We start from the raw sequence: 20442 nt of genomic DNA on the forward strand, positions 1-20442 counted from the left end.
GTCAAATCTTTTTGCATTTGTAACAAAATAAGAAACTGTGAGACAATCAATTATACATGGCACGAATGAATTGTAACAACAATTCTAAGTAAATAATCATTTGTAGGCTAACACTATTGAAGAACAGATATTGCTAAGCTATGTTTAGTGCCCCTGAGTTGATTGTAAGCTCTCGCTGCTGCACATTGATACAATGGCCGCAAGCCTTCACGAACAGATCGACACAGAGTTGATGTGGACACTCAGTACACTGATCATATCTAGTCTCTGTTGGCTTCAATAAAAACTTTTGCAATTTGCTGAGTTTACAGTTAACTCAAACAAACATAGTTAAATCATAGCAGACTGGTGTAGAGCAGGCGCGGGTACAAATATATAGTGTTTTGTTTGTGTGAACACATCGGGAGGCTGCGTGATTGTGTCAGATTGACGAGCGCGCGGTCGGAGCCAGCCCCCTCGTGCGAGCGCGCGACGGTGCGAGGGTGGCGCCCTCTCGCGGAGGGCGAGGGTCCCGTGTTTTGCATAAAGTGCGTCCGTGCGATGAATAGTGTGCGCCGAGCTATAGTTGTGTATGCGCGGTGCGAGCGCTGCGGCGCGACGTCGCGTCGTTAGCGGCCATTCAGACGCGCCCCACACACACAACACATACAACACGCGTCCCGCACCGCGCTGTCTGCCGAACAACGCTGTTGTTATGATATAACATACAAACATCTTGTTACTCCCACGTATTGATGCTACGCCTGCTATTTACCAGAGGAAAAAATATTTTTAAAAGAGTAGTATTATAACCTTGACGGCTAGTTCCTAGTTTCGTAGAATACATAAACTTTTACTGCATTTCTCTTAACGAGAGACCGATTAAATAAACGAATCAAAACTTTCATATTAATAGCAGTATCATCTAACTGCCCTAATAGTTCTAATCAGAGAACAGAACTAATAAAAGTAATTTCTCACAGAACTTGACGAGATGTAATAAAAGTGCACGTTATTATGTAGCGAGAGGAACTTTCTACCACTTATCATGTAGTCGGTGGGCAGCGCGGCCACGTGTACCGCCTGTGTCACTAGCTACACGTATGTATGTATGTATGTATGAATGTGGTCATGTGCCGGACTTGCTCCACGAGAGTTTCACTGAGAGCGCGGCGTGTAGTCGGTCTGTCTGTAATCAAGTTAATGGTAAAGAAATCGAGGCACGTTTTACATCCGCCATCAGTTGACGCCGACAGACACCATCGTTCATACTGACGCGTGTGGTGTCGCCGGCGAGGAATATACGATCTCGAACATTTACTGGACAGTGGACTTAGCGCTCAACATTCCTTCAGCTAAATACAATAAACATGTTACACAATTGAAATGAATCAGAAGCGGCTAAAGAATGGATCACAAGCATTCCATTAAATTATAAACACGTTACTGAAAATTGTAATATAATAGAAACATTTATAAATAAGTACAAATGACGACTTCAGTCAGTTTACATAATACATTAATTTGTTTAATTTCATTTATCTTTTGTTGTTCTAACTTCGTTTGTAAATCACTTTGGTTGTAAAATAATAGATTGCATAATTGACGAGGAAATGGGTATTTAAAAACAATCGAAACCAAAACTGATCAAAACAGTCACGTAATGATGTACCCAACTAAATGTCATTGTCACCGAATAAACCATTGTCTAACTAATTACACTCAAAGTTATAAATAAACCTTTTTTATTAGTAGCCATGTAATATACCGTCATCTGCCTATTGCTATATAAGAGCAAAGAGGACTTTTACACTTGCGACACTCAATGAAGTGGTTCATAATGCGTGTTGTATTCTCGTATTTCGTTATGACGTAGCGTTCAAATGTGTGGAACTGTACGTGAAGACGTGCGACCTCCCCGCGATACTCGGTCACCTGGTTACTTATAATTACGCACCCCACAATGTTACCGTTAGTATTTAGCATTAACATTTAAGTTAATTTTATTACCTAAGACATTTCCATGTATAAGGAGCGGTGTGGACGGCACCGTGGCTAATGTTTCGTCTTGTATCAGATTGGAATCGGTTAATGAATTAGTTGCGTCACGTCGCTACGGTTTCACAACCGTGGATTTAGCTCAAAATGTCCATTAATCATGAGATAATGTATCGCAGTGACACAGCATGTGTGTGTGTGTGTATGTATGTGTGGTAACACTGACCGCCGCGACTCGTCGCCACTCTGGCTGGCGAGTCGTAATGTCTGTACACACTACAGAGAGGCTTCGAACCTTTATCGACTCAGACATCAAACCACTATCCTTGTGTGGCATATTGATCACACTTCTTGTGTATTTCTTAAGATCTGTTTTTATTCAAGTCATTCATGCATTGTTAAAGGTTCAATAAAGTGATAGTATCAAAAATCAATAATTGCGCTATTAGTGTGGGAAGCGAAGTACAAGTGTTAGCGAGTACTCGTTACGAGTATACAGCGAGTGTGTACAAGTGAAGTGACACACGGTGCGTGAGTTGTTCACACGTTTTTACTTGTCGCGTAACATGGTGTTGTTCTGAGTCGTAGTGTCGTTAGTTAAGTTTTATTGTTCACTTCTACTTTGACTTTCAACAAACATTATGTCTTTACGCCTCACATCTATGGGCGATTATAAAATGTGTTGTAGTGTTGGATTGTGCCCTTTTTAGATGTAGATGTAGAGAAAGTTAATACACTCTATATTCTGAGAAAAGTAATGACTTGTTTTGAAACGATGATTCATCTGTTTTCAAGAGTTTTGGTAGCGGGGAGTTTACATTAGCTATTAGTAAATAGGTGTAGTCCAAAATGAAAGTAATGTTAACTTTCATTGCTGCTCTTGATTCATATCACATGCGGCAGATAAGAGTAAGTAGAAGGTATCAAGTACAAGTCAACATCTCGCCGGCGCGTGACTGACTGTTTTTGCCTCCTCCTCGGAACTCGGCGCTCGCGGCGGTCGTCAGTTAAAGACGAAAGTGGATTTTGAGGCCGTCCTTGCTCACACCAGATACTACCGCTAGTGCGTTCACCCGCGCATATCTCGCGGACATCACCACCGCGACCTGCACCAACACACGCGAGCTAATCTCGCCCTTATCTCGACCACTTAAAGTCGTATGTGAGTGTAAGCGTGTTGGTAAACTAAATCACTCACTTTTTCTGGGCAGCTGCGGCGCGAGCACTTTCATGAGAGCACTTTCTCGCGTTCCGATGTGTATCACATGTTGTCGAGTGCCCATACTACTCATACCACTCACACTACAGGTACTACTGGTACTACTCATACTGGCCATACTTGCACATACGTTACTTGTTACAAACCTGTCCGCGGTGGCTTCCTACAACATATCACATCTGAAACTGAACCTCGGACGAGGAAACTCGCCACACTTAAATAGAAAGTTAAAATCTCCGGGTGATGTCGTTTGTACACAAATTGGTTGTTGATCAGCAAATATGCCCCGATTTAATAGATATCTGAAAATATCAAGAATGTGCAATTGCGCAAACAGCTAAGCGTAAAGGCAGACAGTTAGCGCGCACTACGCGAGGCTCAGTTCTGCTGAAGTCGTTAAAAGCTCTTAAAATATCATATGTCTTGGTACTTGTAGTGACTAGTGTGAACCGCTCGGTAATTATTATAATCAATATCGTGACATTATAACGTGTGTGCGTGTTGCACCGCGCCCTGCGGCTGCGGTGGTACGAGTTAAGTTCACATAACTCCGGCTCTCAAGGTTGTGTCACACATTACCGCGATGCAATAAACCTTACCGCTAGCCCTTACTACTGCGCCGTGCTTGCAGTGTGTGCCGGCTCTCGGCGGCACGCGTGCTATAACTATTTAGTACATAGATACAGTACGAGGTGCGCCGCGATCTGGCTCAAGGCGAGCTGTGGACATTTGACAGGCGAACAGCCGCACACCCGGCCCGCAGCCGCCACACCAATGTAACTTGCCATTGATATTGCACCGCCGACCGATCTAGATAAATAAATGCCAAACAAACAAACCGGCTTTAAATAACTTTTACGAGTGGCCATTAATAAAGCAAATATTTGGTAGCAACTGTTACAGATGCCTTTTAAGTTTGTTTATTAACCTTGAATCAGACCTTTTGAGTAGTTGGACGTGGATGTTTACGTTAAACACCAATGAGCTTACGGCAGTTTGTTCAAAATGAGTGTTCATGCAATGCAACCACGGCATGTATTTCATAAGCTCTTCATTTGGTTACCGAAGAGCGTAATTAGATAAGACATGATCAGTAAAGAGTGGACGTAGTATCACGTCACTGTACTTAGTGTGTGTGGAGTGCGCTGTGTGCGGCAGCACATGTCGTGCAGAGATGATCACTATTAGAAAGTGAGTGTTCGATCTAATCTATTCGTCTCATAAATACATGAAATGACATGTTTTTGTGTGTGTTGTGCAGGCGCTTACTTTCGTTGACGCATTTCATTCGAGAGTCAATGAAAGTAAAGTTGCGGCGCGACGCGGTGCGACGTGTAACATATAACGTTGCGTGGACGTCTTAAATAAACAATCATAGTTATAAACTGCCTCCTGACACCCACATATATATTACACACGACACAAACACGATCATTAATAATTTCTAGAGATTATAACTTACTTTCGTTGTGGACACCGAGACCAGTGTTATAATAGCATATAAGTCATACATTGTAGTATTACATAAGACATATTAATACATAAATCCTTGTAACCTAGTATATAACTATAAAGTCCTCATATTTTAACATCATCTAAATCAAAACATCTTAATGTATCCTGTTTACTATAATTACTAATCACTTTGTTATTGTCTTTTCTCAGGACTCGCTTATCATATTTACTTTAGCCCTAAAACCATTAGCCAATAAGTTAACGTTTCACATATTGTATTAGTATATAAGCTCGTCCTCGATGTACGAACAGTCAGTTCATAGTTAGTTCTAAACATAGTCAGTTCTAAATCAATTCCAAATCTTAGTCGTAAATCAGTGTTAATTCATAACTCGTGTATTATTTCTAAGTGTAATAAATAAAGTTTTATTCTTTAAAGTGAGTTTGCCATTCGCCTCATAACAAATTTGGCGCAGTCGGTAGGATACTGCAATTGTGAAGACGAAACGCACGTAGGGACAGCATCGCCCAGTCATCGTGTGGTAGCCGACGGCTTTTAACAGTTTTCGCCGAACATGCAGCTCCTGAACATATTGATGTTACTGTGGTAAGTGGCCAAACTCATATGCTCTATTTCCTTGCCTGAAATCCTTAAATCTAACTCCTAGTTCCTAAATCTTATCCAAGTTGTTTTAACCTTTTTATTATTCGTATATTTACCAAAATTTTTTTTTTTACAAAATGTCGATCGAAAGCGAAACTTCAACTTCTCTAGATATAGCGACTCTCCTCAAACTAATTCCCAAATTCGAAACAAATGTACCTGACCAGATCTACGGATTCGTCAGATCCTGCGATTCAGCTTTTAATTTAGCCACAGAGGATCAAAAGCAAATTCTATTAGTGTACGTCCTGAATAACATTTCTGGTGTAGGAGCATCAAATATCCATTGCAGACAATATAATAAATGGGCAGCATTGAAATCTTCTCTTATTAGCCAATTTTCAAACGTAAAAACCATATCGCATCTTAATTTAGAACTTCAATCTATGTTTCAAAAACCAAATGAATCTATAACCCAGTATTTTAATAGAGTAGATCTATGCAGGAGTAAAATAGTCGAAAAGTTAAGCACAGAAATCACTGACAGTACTCTTTACGGTAGATTAGCGGTTACCGAAGAAACAGCTTTAAGCGTCTTCGTTAACGGTATAAGCGCAGAGATAGGAGTAATGTTGCGAACCAAAGGCTTTACAACTCTTTCTGAAGCAGGCCGTTTCGCTATACAAGAGGAGAAAATATGTGCAATGAATCGTGCTCGACAGCAAATGTTTCGGTTAACAAACCCAACTCCACCAACAAATCATAATCATATAAATACCAGTAAAACTTGCAATTACTGTAAAAAACCAGGTCATTTAATTTCAGAGTGCCGAAAAAGGCAATTTAACAATTATAAAAATCTACAGTCGAATCAGGTAAACCAACGTGCGCTTCCAGCTCCTAAGCCTAAAATTCATAATTTAAACTCCAAAGCGGCCCCGGATCTGGACATGTCCGAGGAAACCGCTTCTCGATATTATGTCCAGACAAAAATGATCCAAAATCAAGTCCCGCTGGAGGATCTCCAGCTATAACAAAACAAATTTCTAGACCAGTCCATCGGGGACACATAAAAAACACGCAAGTTTCGCAAAGTCTATCAGTGTATCGGACACAACTTCGCGACGCTTTTACTCAGACTGATTCTCAAACATCGCCAAGTCTACCAGTGTATCGGACACAACTTCGCGATGCATGTATTCAGGCTGAAATCCAAACAATAATTAAATCTAATCCTATATCATTTAATAACTCTAGCTCTAGTATTAAGCAAAAATCTACTCCTAAATCTTGTACTAAATCTGACGCTCAATCTGAAACTAAATCTAATATTAAATCTAATACTAAATCTGATACTAAATCTGACACTAAATCTAATTGTAAATCATATACTAAATCTAATTCTAAATCTCGTCTGAACTCAACAAAATCAAAGATCACGAAATCCATCAGAATATCTTCTTTAAACGTACCTCCTGAAAATCTTCTACACTGCAAATTCCATATTGAAGGCAACCCAGTTACTATGCTAATAGATACCGGCGCAGCCATTTCTGTCCTCAAAAAGGAAAAGATTGGTAACGCACCTCTAGATGTATCGGACATCGTATCTATAGTTGGTATATCTGGAAAAGATTCTTCAATACAAAGCTTTGGCACAGCACAAATTGCTCTAGACAATTTCTCTAAGTTTAAATTTCATGTAGCTAATCTTAACATAGAAGTTGACGGAATTCTTGGTAATGATTTTATGACTAAATTTAATGTTAGTATTCATGTTCAATCTAAAACAATGCGTGTACGAGACCGTTCCTATAAATTGTTCAATATAGGTGAAATCACAAAGGGATCCTCAGATACAAACCAGTTAATAGGGTCAAGGGCCGAAACAGTAATCACATGTCTCACTAATGATGTACAGAATGGTCCCGCAATCATAGACAAACAAATAATTAACAAAGACATAACTATTCCAAACGCACTAGTGACAGTCAAAAATAACAAATTTCTAATTACATGCGTAAACACTAGTGACAAAGACAAATTAATAGATATTCCTATAATTAAAGCAACGAGTTTTCAAACTATTGACTTATCTCAGAATATTCATACAATTAACTCAACAAATATTAAATACAACGTCCATGATAAGAGGTTAAAGGTAAAACAATTAATTCGACAAGATCATTTAAATAACGAAGAGAAACAGTCATTAGATAAAATCATCAACAACTTCTCAGATATATTTTATATAGAAGATGAGCCTCTTACATTCACAAGTCATACAAAACATACAATTCCAACTACCTCAGATGTTCCTATCAACACTAAAACTTATCGGTTTCCTTACGTACATCAGCAAGAAGTCAAATCTCAGGTTCAAAAAATGCTAGACCAAAACATAATTCAACCTAGCACATCGCCTTGGAGCAGCCCCATTTGGGTAGTACCTAAAAAACTAGACGCTTCAGGAAAACAAAAATGGCGTGTGGTGATAGACTACCGCAAATTAAACGAAATCACAATCGGAGACAGTTATCCCTTACCTAACATAACAGACATTCTAGACAAATTAGGTCATTCAGTTTATTTTACTACATTAGATCTTGCTTCTGGTTTTCATCAAGTCGAAATGGACCCTAAAGACATACCTAAAACCGCGTTCAGCACTCCATATGGTCACTATGAGTTTCTTAGGATGCCTTTTGGATTGAAAAATGCACCCGCAACATTCCAAAGAGCCATGGACAATGTTCTCTTAGGTTTACAAGGTGACCGTTGCTTTGTCTATCTTGACGATATTGTGGTATTCGCATCAAGCCTTCAAGAACACGAGCAAAAATTAACCGAAGTTTTTAATCGCCTTAAGCAGCATGGTTTAAAGGTCCAACCAGATAAATGTGAATTTATGAGAAAAGAAGTAGCATATCTCGGTCATATTATATCAAGTGAAGGTGTTAAACCTAATCCGAGTAAAGTAGAAGCAGTTCAAAATTTCCCAATTCCAAAATCATGTAAAGATATCAAATCATTTCTAGGTCTTGCAGGTTATTACCGCAGATTCATTCCAAACTTTAGTAAACTAACTAAACCTTTAACATGTCTTCTTAAAAAGGACACACCATTCATTTGGGGTGAAAGCCAACAAGAAGCCTTTGATAAATGTAAAGAAATTTTAACCACAACTCCCCTTCTTCAATATCCAGATTTTAACAAAGAATTTATTTTAACTACGGATGCTTCATTATATGCTATCGGTGCTATACTTTCTCAAGGAGAAATAGGCAAAGACCTACCTATTGCATACGCATCAAGAACATTAAACAAAGCCGAATCTAATTACTCAGTAATCGAGCGCGAAGCCTTAGCCATCGTATGGGCAGTCAAACATTTCCGCCCATATCTATACGGTCGTAAATTTAAAGTCGTAACTGACCATATGCCTCTTAAATGGCTATTTAGTATCAAAGATCCCGGTAGTCGTTTAGTCCGTTGGAGACTAAAACTTGAAGAATATGACTACGAGATCATTCATAAATCAGGTAAATTTAATACAAATGCAGATGCATTATCCCGACCTCCTATTTTGAATTCTAACGTAATCAATTTAACTCAAGATAGTCCAAGTCCTTCAGACCACGTAGAACGCAATGACAATAAATTCCCATCCGATGAAGATGACTATATGCAAATTAATTATGAACATTTCCTTTCTTTACAAGATCCTGATATTAATTGCTTTGATCCTTCTATTATAAAAATCTCACCGAATCAATTATTAGATCCTAGACATAAAAACATATTTCTACCCATATCTTGTAATCACGCTGACCATAATAATTTACTAAATCAAGCTTTATCTTTATGCGCACCTGTCAACCTAGATAAACCAAAATCACTCTATAGTGTAGATCACATTATTTCTAGTGAAAAGCAAAATTTTTATTTATGTTATACAAGACCCAACCATTTCGATCCTTGGGACAGTGAAAGTTACTTCAAAGCACTTTTGTCCTGTCTACAACACCATAATATAGATACTCTTTATATTCCCGATCTTAAGTATGATACAACTTGTAAATTATTAAATAATGAGCAACTGCGTATTTCAGCATACCTAGGCCAATATTATAATTGCGAAATTATCATTTGCGAAAACAAAGTAAAATATCCTAACCCAGAAGAAATTCCGAAAATTCTTAAAACATTCCACGATGAACCACTTTCAGGACACCGTGGTATTTCTGAAACAACAAAAAAGATTCGCGAAGAATATTATTGGAAAGGAATGACCAATGATATCAAAAATTATATCGACTCTTGTCTCACCTGTCAACGGAATAAAATTCAGAGAAAGAATTTTCAAGCTCCCATGGTTATTACCTCCCAATCCACTGAACCATTTGAACGTGTCTCAATTGATCTTGTTTCATACTCAGAAATAAGTGATAACAGTAACAAGTATATTTTAACTTTGCAAGATGATTTAACGCGTTTTGTACAAGCTTATGCTATCCCAGACAAAGAAGCCGTAACAGTAGCCAAGCAACTACTACATTATTGTCAACATTTCGGGGTTCCCAAACGTTTTCATTCCGATCAAGGCACCGAATTCATGAATAAAGTTATGAAACAATTAGTAAAATTTCTAGGATGCAATCAAACATTCAATACTGCATACCATCCACAAACAAACGGTGCTCTAGAAAGGTTCCATGCAACATTACGCGACCATATTCGTATGTATTATAATCGTCATTTAAAAAACTGGGATCACATAATTCCATTTGCAATCATGTGCCACAATACTTCCACTAATGCTTCTACGGGTTACACTCCCCATGAACTCCTTTTCGGATTTAAACCTCGTCCATTTTATTCGTTAAAACCAATTCCAGAATATAACGCATGTGACTATTTAAAGGACTTAAACGAACGTCTTCGAGTGTCTCGTGATACAGCTCTGATTAACTTAGAAAGAATGAAAGAAAAAGCTAAAGAACGCTATGATAGTCAAATTAAAAACCCAATAGAATATAAAGTAGGTTCAAAGGTATTGTTACGAGTTCCTAATCCTAATAGTTTAGATGCAAAATGGGATGGTCCATACGAAGTGTTACGTGTAGGCTTTAATGAAAATTATTTGATTCGAAAGGCAGGTAAAAATCAATTAGTGCATGCAAACCGTTTGCGACCTTATTTAGATAATAATATGTAGTAGAGATAATTAATGTTAGATATATATTAAGTAAAATTTATTTATAATTTCCAGGGTCTGTCATTTTACAACAGCCCAGAATGACATATCTTTACTCCAATCCCTTTATAGTCCTAGTTATATACTCAATTTTATAATCTGTTCCTTTATTAAACTCGTAGTTGTAATATTATTATACAAAATTTATAAATTTATTAAAATACGAATTCAGAATTATCGTAAAACTAATGGAGACAATGTTGTTTCTATTGCAGGGCAACCAACGGAATCGTTGCCAATATAAATTTCTCCCAACCTCTCACTTCCAACGCTGGAATATTTTATAACGAAGAAGGCCAAATATTAATTAGCGAAGAATCATGGAAATTAATCATATATCGTGATCTGAAGCCCCTATTCATTTCCTATGAGTCCTTACAACGACTTTCAAATAATTTTAATTCTATGTCATTTAAACATTTGAATTTCCCTACTGTTCTTTCAACTAAATCTTATCTTAATGTTAGCTTAAATAAAATCGAAAATAGACTCTCAGAACTAAGTATGTATCTAGGTAAGAATTCACGCCAAAAGAGAGAACTGTTAGATGGTTTGAGTTCTGTTTTAAAATGGCTCATTGGTACTCCTGATGCCAAAGATGCCAAACATTACAACGAATACATAGATCTTCTCGAGAAACAAAATCTAGAAATGTCTGAACTAATGCAAAAACAAATTCAAATTACTAGCTCAACTATAAAAAACTTTAATGAAACCATATTTAAAATATCATTCGATGAACAAATTATCAACGAAAATATACGTCGCTTAAATGACTACTTCAACAAAACCGAAAATCTAGTGTTTAATTTAAAGATAACTGAAGATATTACATCTATTACTATACAAATTCTTGAATTGGCTACAAATCTCGAAAACGATATCAATGACTGCCTTACAAGTATCCTCTTTGCTAAATCAAACATTATCCATCCGTCTATTATATCCTTGAAAAAATTATATAATGAATTACTACTATCTAATAAATTAAGAACGAATAAAAGATTAGTTACTTCCGTCTCTATAGAAAACATCCATACACTTCTAGATTCTTCATATCTATCAGCCTACGTCTTCTCTGATCGACTAGTTTATATTTTAGAATTCCCATTAGTTCAGAATGATCCTTTAACTTTATATCATATATATTCAATTCCTATCCAACATCCTAATTCCTCTTTCCACTCAACTATTATCCCTGAGCATACTTACCTGGCCACTAACCCTAGTGGACAAAGATATGTCTCAACGAGTTTGCTGAACAACTGCAAAGTCTACGCTTCACGAAAAAGCATCTGTAAAGACCTCGTGATCTACGATTCTTCAGCACGACCAATCTGCGAGATGGATATCCTCCTCAGTAAATCGACAACAATCCCTACGACTTGTACAACCACAACATTTCCTGCCGAAATTCAAACGTTTCAACCTCTTGGCAACAATAAGTGGCTCTACATTTTAACAAAGGATACTCACTGTGTATTACAATGTCTGAATGAAATTTCCAACCACAAACTTCAAGGATCCGGAATCATAAATCTACCTGAGGGCTGTAAACTCCACACCGGATACAGCACTCTGTCAGCATATCAGTCATCAGAAGACAATGTCACATATCCAGTCATCGTGCCCGACATCAGAACTGAAGATTGCTTTGAAATACCCGAAGACATCAAGACTCCAACTCTACTTCCTATAGCCATCAATGATGTACCATTAGATGCATTAAAAACTATCAAGAATCATCTAGACACTTACTCTCAAGAACTACAAAACTTACGGTCTAAATCAGCATCTCAAAGGTTCTTAGAGAATAACCGAACTAGTTTTTCATGGTTCTATTTTATATTGGGTATATTCATGTTAACATTTCTCCTGTTGAAACTATTCAGTCGATGGTATAGATTTACCCAATGTACAAACGAAAGAGGATGTATACAAATCTTTAATAACTGCTTTGACAACTCCTCCAGAAGACGATCCAGTCAAATTAGTATCCCAATGAGGACCATCACTCATAATACTTCATGTATCTCAGAAGACGAAGACGAAGAAAATAATGCTACAAGAATACTGCCACCATCTTCTCAAAGTTTAGGCGCCAACGCCCAATCTTTGTTCTAAGGGGGGAGGTGTTATAATAGCATATAAGTCATACATTGTAGTATTACATAAGACATATTAATACATAAATCCTTGTAACCTAGTATATAACTATAAAGTCCTCATATTTTAACATCATCTAAATCAAAACATCTTAATGTATCCTGTTTACTATAATTACTAATCACTTTGTTATTGTCTTTTCTCAGGACTCGCTTATCATATTTACTTTAGCCCTAAAACCATTAGCCAATAAGTTAACGTTTCACATATTGTATTAGTATATAAGCTCGTCCTCGATGTACGAACAGTCAGTTCATAGTTAGTTCTAAACATAGTCAGTTCTAAATCAATTCCAAATCTTAGTCGTAAATCAGTGTTAATTCATAACTCATGTATTATTTCTAAGTGTAATAAATAAAGTTTTATTCTTTAAAGTGAGTTTGCCATTCGCCTCATAACACCAGTTTAGTAACTGTATCTCACTACAATTAGCTAAGTCGCAGTGCGGTGCCACGCTATGATCACTAACTAGTTAATCTATCGGTATGCATCTGATCTGTTATTATAGAGCAATACCCTTCTACTGAGAGCTAGCATTAGATAATTAGTATTTGCGTGGAATTTGGTACATGGTGGTTATTTTTATACATACAAGAGATTTGCATGTAAAGGTAGAAAGGTTTAGTTAGCAATTCATTTTCGCATTACAGGAATGATCTGTTCATAGAGATGTTATATATGTACTATCCTGTATGCTGAGTGTGTGTGTGTTGTGCGCAGGCGCCGGCCGCGCGCAGGTGCGCTACTTCGGCAAGGAGGTGGGCGCGCTGTCGTCGCTGCAGCACGGCGTGCGCGGCGCCGTGTACGCCGTGGACTCGCGCACGCTCTACGTGCACGACTTCCACTACGATGGAGAAGGACCTGGTATGTACTAACACCTATGTTCTAATAAGCTGAGTCACTAACAGCTGAAGTCCCAGGTTTGATTAATGAGCCGCGCGAAAAATGTTCTAGTAAAGATTCTTCAGCAGCCCTGGATTGGGAATGTGCTCGGCTCGGCATAGATAGAAAAACCTTAATTTGATTTTGATCTAATCTTTGTAAAATGCCAATAAGCTTCAGGAGAGGGAGGAGGAAAACATATTGCCTCACAACACTGGCTGACAATTACCTGACGATATTCAACCAAGCTAGAGCTAGTCTAAGAATTTCTATCAAAAATAATTTAGTATCCATACGGAGCATGCTCTCTACAAACTATCTTCGGCGTGGAATTTAATTAGTGGGCGCTACATGGTGGGTGATAGCGCTACTTGTGTGTAGTGATCTAGTGCATCGTGTCGGGGACAAAGTTCCGAGCAGCGAGCCTCCTTGTTCACTACTAGTACCTACTCACTAGTCCACGACACTCGGATTATTGCATTATATAGTTTAGTGAGAGCACTGAATAGAATTCGTTACCATGTAACTTCTTGTTTCGTGTTTAAATCAAATTGTCTGCATTCGAGTAAATGAATCAACGAATAAGCAGTTTAGTGTCGAATCACATGTTTGAAACATCGAATAGGAGGGAATTAATAAATCTTGAGTAGAAAGCTGAAGGAAGTTTTTAATTGCATTGAACCAATCATGGGCGCTACATCAAATACTGTTCGCTTTTATAAGCAGTTTTATGTCTAAAGTTTTGGGCCAGGAACAAAGAGTGCGTTAGGTTTATATTCAAATGCGTAGGTAACAATAACTTCTATATTATGACTCGTGAACGACGTAAATGACATGGTTTACGTGTAATTATTAAGGATATCTTCATTAAGTGTGAGATGATCCTGCAGTTTATATGACTGGTGTAACCGGTCCATTCACGCGATTTATTATCACTACTGCGATTTAGTTCCGTGTAGGATAGTACCTTAGTTCTATATTACTGTTATTGGTCCTTAGTCTATTGTCGAAAATGATTAATACTGTAGTGACTCTTTGAGTTCAGCTGAACATGTTTTAAAGATAGGCAAATTAGGCAGCAGTCATTAAGCTAAGCTGTCTGCCCGAAGGCTTTCGAACAGTTTGAAAAAAATATTTTGCTAATCCCAAACTGGAGAAAGGTCATCTACTTCAATGGACTAGTCAATCACACGTGAAAGTGACTGACAGACTGACACACTGACAGACGATCATTTATATGAACGTTGTTTATTATTGATGTCAGTTCTTACAACACCATGAACCTTACTAGTTAAAACAATAAGAAAGTAGATTTAACTCTGCGAAAGGCTCAGATTCGCGAATTTGGGGCTTAATTTCGGGCTATGCTAGGCATCTCTGTACCTTATTATAAGCATAGTAAGTTTCAATGTACAATGGCAATGTTTAACTAAAGGAATTAAGGAAAAGCTCTTGGTCGGTGTAGTTGGTGGTATTGTGGAGAGCAGCTGTAGTTCGCGCGTTGAACACGGCGCGGCGCCACTGTCTGTGCTCAACCGCGCGACCTCTTACACTTCACAGGGAATAAATACAAGCACGCTACTTCTTTATACTGATACTTGAGAAGCTTTCATTCACTTGACAGATAAGAAACAGACTTATTAATTTACACAACAATAGATCACAACGGCTCGCTGCATCACTTTACCAGACAATGCTGAAATAAACTAATTAGGTATATTTTATATGCATGACTAGGTTTAACTGTTTTGATAGCTAGTTCATTTTATAAAGCAGTAAAATAAATAGAAAGAAGTTTAGTGTCTCAGTCTGTTTCAAATGAATAAATTGTAATTGAGTTGTAATCTAAACTATGCAAATAATGAAATAAATTACGCGGTCTGTTTGTCTTAAGAGATAGCCGTATTTAGTAGTACATATCACTGTAGAAACTTTAAGTAAATAAGTACAATCTAGTTAGTAGAAGGGCGTGTGAATGGCATGTAGTGTATGTACTGTCACACTGTGTGTAGGGCCGCGGTCAATGTCATATGAACTATTATTAACTTATCTGATAATGGAGCACGTATTATTGCACACTTACATGGACATATCAAGGAACTTTGGTAGATCAAGCTTTCGTTATCATGAAACAGTTTTTAAAGTATAGCTAGAACTAAGTAGAACAGGTTTATGTATAGGTATTAGTTCTACTTAGAGTCCACAAACCGAATTAAGTCTTTACACTTTTGGTTTCGATTGTACAGTTAACGCATTAGCAAAATAAACGCGTTGTTTGGTACAGTCAAGCTCGGTGTGGAGGGAAACTTGTGTGTGTGTGTATGTGTGTGTAAAGTGTGAGTTGTGAGCAAGAGACACGGAGCGCAGGGTTAAGTTTATGTTCAGAACTAGGGAACTCGTGAATCACGTGTGTTAGTGGGACTGAGATGTACACGGTTGTTATGTATAGATTCCAGGCTTAGAGTTTGTCGTCATTAGTGATACATGCTGGTTTTGGAATATTTAAATAATGTAATTTCAATAGTCAGAATTCAAATTTTCTTTCACGTGGCGAATGTAATAGGCAATTGAAGACAGAGTGCTTTTGAAATAGAAAGAAAGAATGCTTCTAAAGACAGTTGTCTTCATACTAAGCCATGACTGCAGCAAACTGCAACTAGTACTAAGCAGGATGAGTTACTTACTAGTTTAAGCAGTGGTATCACCCAAACTCTCTCACTTACTGATTATATTTTTGAGCGAAAATGCCACAAAGTAAGTTAGTCGGTGACAGACTGACAACAAGGTCACAATGTCAAGGACCCTCGACGTTTAGTGTTTGTTCTGTTGTTCTGTACGTTTAGTTCACACTCGTACTGTTTACTATTTATTATTGCAAGTGTCTACACTATCTACATACAGAACATATAGTACATATACCGTCGAGTTGAGCCACATTCTAATCACAAACACTACCGTTACTTATTCAAAGGTGAACAGGAAACTAAGTAGCTTAGTTATTAGACAGCCTTTGTAGTGTTTTATGTAGTAAAGCATATAAAAAAACTATGCGCGTTTTTCATTTACATTAGTAGGTTAGTTACTGAACATTTGAACAGAATTTTTCACACATTCGCTGTTATCTTAATTATTAAATAATCTTTTCATAAGTAAATAAGCGCTTATTGTGTCAGTTTCGTTCACATAATTTGTAATTAGTGAGAGATTGTCAAACGGTAGCTGAAGGTGTGTGAACTCAACTAATTAGTGCTCAGAACCTCGCGTGAAGGAATTATAATGATTAGTGCGGCCTTATCCATATCACAGATGATGACGTAGTGAGAACAACAGTAAATATAACAATGTTCATTATAAAGTAGTGTTATGTACATTATGTACATTATGTGCGGTACAGAGCAGGCAGGGGTGTCGCACGGCGCGCACTGAACAAACGATTAGCTCGGCGCATATATCAGTTTAGCTCTCAGTGTCTGCCGCAAGCGTACCCGCCCTGCTGCCAAGTGATAAATACTGCAAGTATGCCGCCCCGCGTCAAGCTGCACCGTGCTGTACCGCGCCGAGTCCTACCTAGCGATAAATACCGCTGCAGGTTCACGGCAGGCGGAGGGCGGGCGGAGGGCAGGCGGAGGGCAGGCGACACAAACACAAAGGTGGCTCGTGACGTCGTAAATGCAAATTGACTTGAGCCTCAGCCTCCTCTTGTATAAGCTCGGTGCTCGTTAGACTGATAGTTTGTGACCGATTGTTTACTATATCACTGTTTACGTTTGGCTATAGAAACGCACACAGCACAGCGATGCTATTTTGTTATTGATGAGCAGATAAGTAGGTATACTTAGATATTGGTGTTGGTCATTGATAGAAAAATAAATTTTACAAAAAGAGTACGAATTGACTCGGGATTCCAGTGGCCGCGGGACATATAAAAAAACTTTATATTTTCTTTTCTTACCCTTTACGTTAAAACATTTGCTCGTTTTTTGAAAGCCAATTTGAAATCTAAAAGAAACGTTTCAATTGGAAGGTACAATGATTACGGTAACTGTTATCAGTACGATGTACCTACGATTTATGATAAGAATTAGTTTCTTACAATTAGTCTACTGTGATGATGGCCTACTTCGCTCTGTCGTGTCGCGGGCGGCGCGGCTGTACTCGCACGGGTCGGGGCGGATTCCTGCGGCGGTATGCTTTGACCCTTTGTCCTGTGGTGCATAGCTCCCTGCCCCTACATACATACATACACATCTTATATCTTGCTGTCTTATCACCATGATTGTACCTTGGACACAGGGATCATGGAATGTCATTCATTCCCATCTCTACATAACCAAACAGAATGTAAACAGCGAACTAATTTACCAAACGAAAGCTTATAAACAGTCTATGAATTTACCAGAGATAACTACGTTGTTTCGATGGCCACCTGGTCCTGTGTCGTCTCATAAGGAGAGAACGTCAATACTAAGTGAAATGTGATTCTAAACATTTTTTGTACAATAGTTTACTATACCTCTAGTTACTGCACTCCAGCTCTCTTGGCTTGAACTTGACTTGTAATCGAATGCCGAGATATTTATCAGTAGAGGTTTTTAATTATATTTTTAGAGAACATTCAAAATACAAACATGTTTTCCTTAACCGCGTTTAAAACTTTTAAAGTATAATTAAAATAATATAATAATTAATATGAGTAGGCAATTAGGTTGCGAGATACTCCAGATTATTATTAAAACTACAGGGTCAGTGACGTTATTGTCATGGTCATTGAATCATTTGGGTCTCGCGTTCATTAGCAAAAATACGTTTAATAATGTCTTTACAAAGTATGTATATTGTATATAGCAGTATATAGCAAAACAAGTTTGAATAAATAGCACGTATCTTATATCTTCAACATTTAATGTTTAATACATAAAAGAAAATTAAAAGCAGAGCATAAACACCATATAGCTTCGTTTCTTTTTTTTCTTTCTTTCTCTTTCTATGTAATGAGTGATGTAGAACAAAGTCGGCACAATTTTCCACATCATGCAAGAAGTGTGTGTGTGTGATAGTGTGTGTGTTTGTTCATCAAAATTAAAAGATTAAAGTGTTACAATTATTTGAGGTAGCGACGTGTGTGTATGTGTGTGACTGAGGTAACGGTGCGCGCGCAGGCGATAACTGTAAGCGATACCGGCGCGGATTACTGATAGTTTTCTACTACTATCTAGGTCTAATCTGTTTATAGTTTAGTTTCAACGTGGCTTTAAAATATTTATCAAATTAAAAACATATTAAGAAAACTCACTGCACAAGCATGTATGAGTGAACGACATCACCGGTGCTCTGCGTGTTTGAAGACACTAAACCGAAAGATATAACAGGAATGTATGCTTTTAAAGAGAAAATTAGGATTGCTTTGCCTCAAGGATGTCATAAAGGATACGGACCACTAAAAAAACTTCATTCAATTTGCAATCCTAAGTGATTGCATTAAAGAACCTTTTTCTTTTGACAGTTGTGACCGGTTACGATAGATATGATAAATGTAAGGCCTTACAGAGTAATTATTGAAACTACTTTCGTTTTTCCCGCGGCTCAGTGAGGTGGAGCGGCGTGGTGGAGTCACGACGTGCCCTCGGACCTCCGTCACCTCCGCCACCTCCGTCACCTCTGGCCCACATCTCACACACAAACTGTGTTAATAGCCGCCGACGTAAACGCTCTTTATGATAATTGTTCCCAACAGATGAACCAACAGATTAAAAACATATTAGCAAAGATTTCACGCATTTCTAACACGCGCACAATAACTGTATACAATTCCGGTTCTGCATTACGTTTTCTAGTTTTAAATACGGATATAAAAATATAAAAATATTAGGTTTAGTGTACCTAGAGTATACACCGTTGACCAAAGAATTAATGGACTTTACAATTTGCCCTTTTTGTTTGACCGGATTCAAACATACTACAAATATAATATTGCACAAGATTGAATCGTAGCGAATAAATGTTTTTCATCGCATCCGTTGATGTTGTACTGTGTGTGTATTATTGTGTATGTTGTATGTGAACGGGAAGCGCAGTGCCGGGAACATGGCAATTTATAGCAACGCGATAAAAACACCTTCCTTTACTTAATGTCGCATATCTCAGCTTTAATCCAAGTAATCGTTAGCGTAGGCTTCTGCACAGCGAATTATTAGATTACTAAATAATTGAGGAAACGTATTATAATTGCTTTAACCGTAGAATTTGTCAAAACAACTTATTTTACCACACAACCTAACAAAATCTAGGTTTTTTTTTTCTTAAGTTTTTATAAAGTAGAAAGCATAGTAACTCTATCATGCTCAAAAATCGAACCTGGGACGTCGCTATCACGTTGATCAGTCGCATACTCTAATGGACTACGAACCAATGAAGTAGTGTCATCATATTTATATGTTATACCTAATTTGTTCTCAATCTAATACCTATGTGTTTTATATAGCTGCATATTTCTACGTGGGCACGGGCGCGTCCCCGCGCTCAGGGGCCGGCGCCGTGCGACTCCGCGACGAGCGCGGCGGCTCGGGCCCGCTGCGCAAGTACAGCGGCGAGCACCTCACGCTGTCGCTGCCCGACGGCAAGACCCTGCGCGACTACCGCTGGTTCAGCGTCTACTGCGATGAATATGAGGTAAAGAATTCATTCTGTTCTTTCATAACGACCAGATTCAACTTCCTCCTCAAGTACGGAGACGCTCAGGACGAAAGCTACTGATTGACCATCTAATGATAAAGATCGCATAAAAACAGCAAACGAGAAAACTACGCAAGTTCGTGGTACTATGAACCTTCAAAATAATATAGAAGCATAACATGGAGTAAACAATGAGCCGCTTACGACGAC

At 38.0% G+C, this 20442-nt stretch overlaps 1 protein-coding gene across 3 annotated transcripts in view; it reads left to right on the forward strand.

Moving 5' to 3' along the window:
- Positions 1 to 20442, forward strand: part of Skel (DM13 and DOMON_DOH domain-containing protein skeletor) — a 63095-nt gene that overhangs the window by 11308 nt on the left and 31345 nt on the right. For all 3 annotated transcript variants that reach the window (XM_076130780.1, XM_076130779.1, XM_076130778.1), the window contains exons 2-3: positions 13399 to 13542; positions 20042 to 20229. In XM_076130780.1, coding sequence (XP_075986895.1) covers positions 13399 to 13542; positions 20042 to 20229 — 332 coding nt within the window. The remainder of the gene's footprint in view (positions 1 to 13398; positions 13543 to 20041; positions 20230 to 20442) is intronic.

Source organism: Anticarsia gemmatalis, chromosome 24 (genome assembly GCF_050436995.1).
Source record: "Anticarsia gemmatalis isolate Benzon Research Colony breed Stoneville strain chromosome 24, ilAntGemm2 primary, whole genome shotgun sequence".
NCBI classification, from domain to species: Eukaryota; Metazoa; Arthropoda; class Insecta; order Lepidoptera; family Erebidae; genus Anticarsia; species Anticarsia gemmatalis.